The sequence below is a fragment of the Emiliania huxleyi genome, assembly GCF_000372725.1.
Source record: "Emiliania huxleyi CCMP1516 unplaced genomic scaffold EMIHUscaffold_409, whole genome shotgun sequence".
NCBI classification, from domain to species: domain Eukaryota; phylum Haptophyta; order Isochrysidales; family Noelaerhabdaceae; genus Emiliania; species Emiliania huxleyi.
Window position 1 is genome coordinate 50,144 of NW_005198907.1, and position 3,916 is coordinate 54,059.

At 63.9% G+C, this 3,916-nt stretch overlaps 1 protein-coding gene across 1 annotated transcript in view; it reads left to right on the plus strand.

Moving 5' to 3' along the window:
* Positions 1–3,368: 3,368 nt before the first annotated feature.
* The window catches only part of EMIHUDRAFT_244108 (hypothetical protein), a gene marked incomplete at both ends in the record, with an annotated part of 1,100 nt that continues 552 nt past the window's right edge, over positions 3,369–3,916 (plus strand). Inside the window, one exon of the mRNA XM_005769874.1 lies at positions 3,369–3,891. Within this exon, the coding sequence (XP_005769931.1) occupies positions 3,369–3,891 (523 nt within the window). The remainder of the gene's footprint in view (positions 3,892–3,916) is intronic.

The following is a 3,916-nucleotide window of genomic DNA, read 5'->3' on the forward strand; positions in this document are numbered from 1 at the left end:
CCCGCCATCCATGGACAGCATCGTGGAGAAGGACTCGCGCGCTTTGAAGTCGATCGCGCCCGGCGGAAGCTCGTACGAGAAGCCCGACTGCTGCTCAAACACCAGCCCGTGCACGCGCGACTGCCGCTTGTCGCGACCAAAGTGCGGTGCGTCGACATTGGACTCCCAGCTCTTGCGGCGGTGAGACCTCGAGCTGGCTCCTGCACGCGCGCCCTGCGGCCCGCCGGGGCCGTCCCGCCAGTGCTCGGCCAGGATCTCGACCAGCGGCGGCGGCTCCCGCGCGTGCCACCCGAGGGTCTGCAGGTGTGCCCCGCCGGATGGCGCTGGGTCGGCGTCGGCCAGCTCGGCCGCCAGCTGGCTCTCGCTCGTGAAACGTGAGCCGCGTGGCGGCGAAACGTGAGCCGCGTGGCGGTCCGGCCTCTTCAAAGTCGTCGTCGTCGGACGAGGACAGGAGGACGAGCCCGCGCCGCGGTCGGGCCTTGTCGCGGTGGCGTTGCAGTTTGAGCCGCGGCTCGTTCTCCTCCTCGTCGGAGGATGGCGGCGCGAGGGCTTGCTCCACGCCCGGCCGAGAAGGCCCCGCTCCTAGGGCCCCGCTGCCGCGGTGTCGTCCTCAAAGGCGGCGGCGCTGCCTGGATGCGGCCCGGCCTCATCGACGTGCATCGCGTCGGGAGCAGCGCCGCCCAAGTGCGGTGAAGAGGAGGCGGCGCCCGGAAGAGGAGGGGCCGGCGGTGGCTCGCAGCTGAACGGATGCGCCTCCCCGTACTCGCCCTCGGTGGCACCGCCCCACGGCTTAGGCGCCGGAGCCAAGCTGTCCCCGGGCGACAGCTCGAGTGGCGGAAGTAGCGACCACCAGCCAAACTCGGTGAGCGCCCGGCCACGGGGGGAATCGCCTGTGGGCGCAGCTCCCGTCGGCAAGGAACGCGTCCGGGGCGAGCCATGGCGGCCCGGGAGCCATGGAGACGGGCGCCGCCGGCACGGTCCGCCGAGCCTTGCGCGAGGACGGCTTTGGGCGAGGCTGCCACGGAGGGGCGAGCGAGCTCAGATCCACCGCGACGGGGACAGCGCCCTCCGCGCCGCCGTGCCAGGCCGGCTGCGACGCGCGCCATCGCCTCGCCGAGCCGTTGGGCGCGCGCAGACTGGCGCGGACTGGCACACACACCGGCACACACACAAAAGCTTTCCGGCGTGCGAGCCGGTCGCTGTGAGAGAGCAGAGAGAGTTGTTTCTGTGAAATTCTTTCTTCCAGAGAGGCGATGCTTTCAGAGAGGCGATGGTAGCGATGGCGACAGGTCTCACTCTCAGATGATGGGAGCAGGGAGGGGATGGCGGATGGGAGGACCCCAAGAACAAAACGCACTCTGTCACATGACAAGCGATCCCACGACGGCGTCGGTGTGGGAATCATGAAGGGTAGAGGGGCGCGACCGCGCACCCGCGCAACTAGGCGACACAAGGCAGGTTAGGTTAGGTAGGAAGGTGAAGAACAGTCAGGCCCGGACTGGACACCAGCGCGGTATGGGTGGACGCGAGGCAGAAGATGACGACACGCGCGAGCGCGACACACAGACGACACACACACACACACAAGACACTCAGCACAGGCACCCCACCACTGTGGTCGAGCGTAAGATGACATCTGCCGCTCGCTGGTTCTTGACCCAAAAAGAGAAAGCGGATAGCAAACCAGAACACAACACATTCTCTCACATTACAAGGGACACTCTGAGCGATACAGTGAGGAGTTCAGGCTTGGGCAAAAGATAAATAAATTCACAGGGGACAGCAGCGCGACGTTCAGACACCGCAAAAAACCCACCCGGGCCCACAGACAGACAGCTGCCAGGGCTCGGAGAACGACAGAGATCTCTCAGCTAGCGAGAGTGCGAGGAGGCCGAGGACAGGGCAACGCCGACCACGCTACAACTGTAGCGCGACACGCTCGGGCAGGCAGGCGCTCACGCCGCCGTTCACGGTCGGTCCTTTGAAAGGAAGGACGCGCCTTCAAGAGAGAGAGATTTTTAGCAATACCAAACAACTCTAACACGTTGTTTTGTTTTGCCTTCAAAGAACAAAAAAACTAGTGCGACCCTCGACACGCCTTCGCGCTGGCAGGTGGGGGCTTGAGGCAACGGATTGAGGTTCAACGACTGAACGTCGGGGCGTGGCGAGCGCGGAGCTTTGGCTCTATCGCTGCGGATAATACAGTCTCACCTCCGGAGACGGGACCCTCACGTGTACGGCGCCAGCCGGTGTAGTGGGGGCTGCGCAGCCACAGCGCAGAGGCGATGAGCTCTTGGGGGGGCAGGCGGTGCGAGGGTCGCGAGAGTGCGGCGGGCCCTAGGTAGGGTCAGCTAGTGCGCTTGCGTGTGGTTGTTGGTTGGGTGCTCTCAGAGTACTCCGCTTGCGGATCCTTGTGTTTTTGTCCTGCCCTGTGTTGTGATTGAAGAGCTCATCTAATGGCGATGCGCGCCCCGGCCAACGCGCCGGTCGTGCACGGCGACAAGGAGAAACCAGAGCTCACCCGGCAGTACAACGAGGGGTACAAGACCGACCTCGCAGAACCCCATGCGGGACCGGGGGGGTGCGATGAAGTGAATGAAATCATCTCTGTGCGCCCCTCCTCAAGACCTCCTCGCCGGGCGTTGGCAACGCCTCGAGTGGCGGCACGCCCGCCTCCGTTGGCCACTCCTACGCCTTTGGCAACACCGAAGAGAAGGCCCGCCGCCTAAACATGTGGGCTGCAAGGCGCGCTGGCAGCCCGGCCAACCCTTCTCCCACAAGACCGGCCACGGCTACGTGAAGGCGCGCATCGCGGTTTCTACCACGACGCGATCTTTGTCAAGCGCAACAACTTCAACCTGCTGCTCCACGAGACGTTCGGCGGCGGCTTCTCGCCCACCGCCGTTCTCAAGCTGCGCCGCCTCGCGCGCAAAGTCGCGCGCGGCAGCGTTGACCGCACGGCCTACTCGCCCGAGTACTCGCTCTCTTTTATGTCCCACCATGCAGAGCGCATCTCTCTCTCTGTTGTGCGAGGCGTGAACCGCGCCATTCGCTCTCACCTGGCAACCCTGTCTGCACGTCTCGCGCGCGCGTGAACAGGGCTCCAGGCCCCAAATGACGTGTGAGTGTTAGAGTTGTTTGGTATTGTTAAGGTATTGCTAAAAATCTCTCTCTCAAAGAAAGAAGAATTTTTGAAGGTGCAACTAAACTCTCTCTCACAACACTAAACACGGGACTGAAGAAGAATTTAAGGATCCGCACGCCCCTTTAGACCTATATACGAGCCGGGCGGGGGTTGCCCCTGAACTCTCAACACAGCTCGAAAGAAGAAAAATCGCCGCTCCAGCTGTACCCCACCACCTCTACGCATGTCGAGCGGCCTCGGCGGCCTCAACAAGTCGCCCCACGGCGTGGTCGTCGGGCTCTGCCAGCTGCAGCTTCCCGTCATCGAAACGAAAGACCAGCTCGACGCTCAGGTCGACCGCGTGTGCGCTCTCGTCGGCAAAGCGCGGCGCGGCTCCACCTCTATGGACCTCGTCGTGTTCCCCGAATACATGCTGCACGGCCTGTCTATGGACGTCTGCGATGAGATCATGTGTGAGCGCGACGGCCCGATCGTCGCGCGGCTGCGAGCGGCCTGTGTGCAACACAAAATCTGGGGGTGCTTCTCGATCATGGAGCGCAACCCTGCCGCGCCAGAGAGCCCGTTCAACTCGGGCCTGATCTTCGACGCCGACGGCAACGAGGTGCTCTACTACCGCAAGCTGCATCCATGGGTGCCGGTTGAGCCGTGGGCGCCAGGCGACCTCGGCGTGCCGGTCGTCGACGGCCCCAACGGCTGCAAGCTCGCACTGATCATCTGCCACGACGGCATGTTTCCCGAGATGGCTCGTGAGTGCGCGTACAAGGGCGCAGA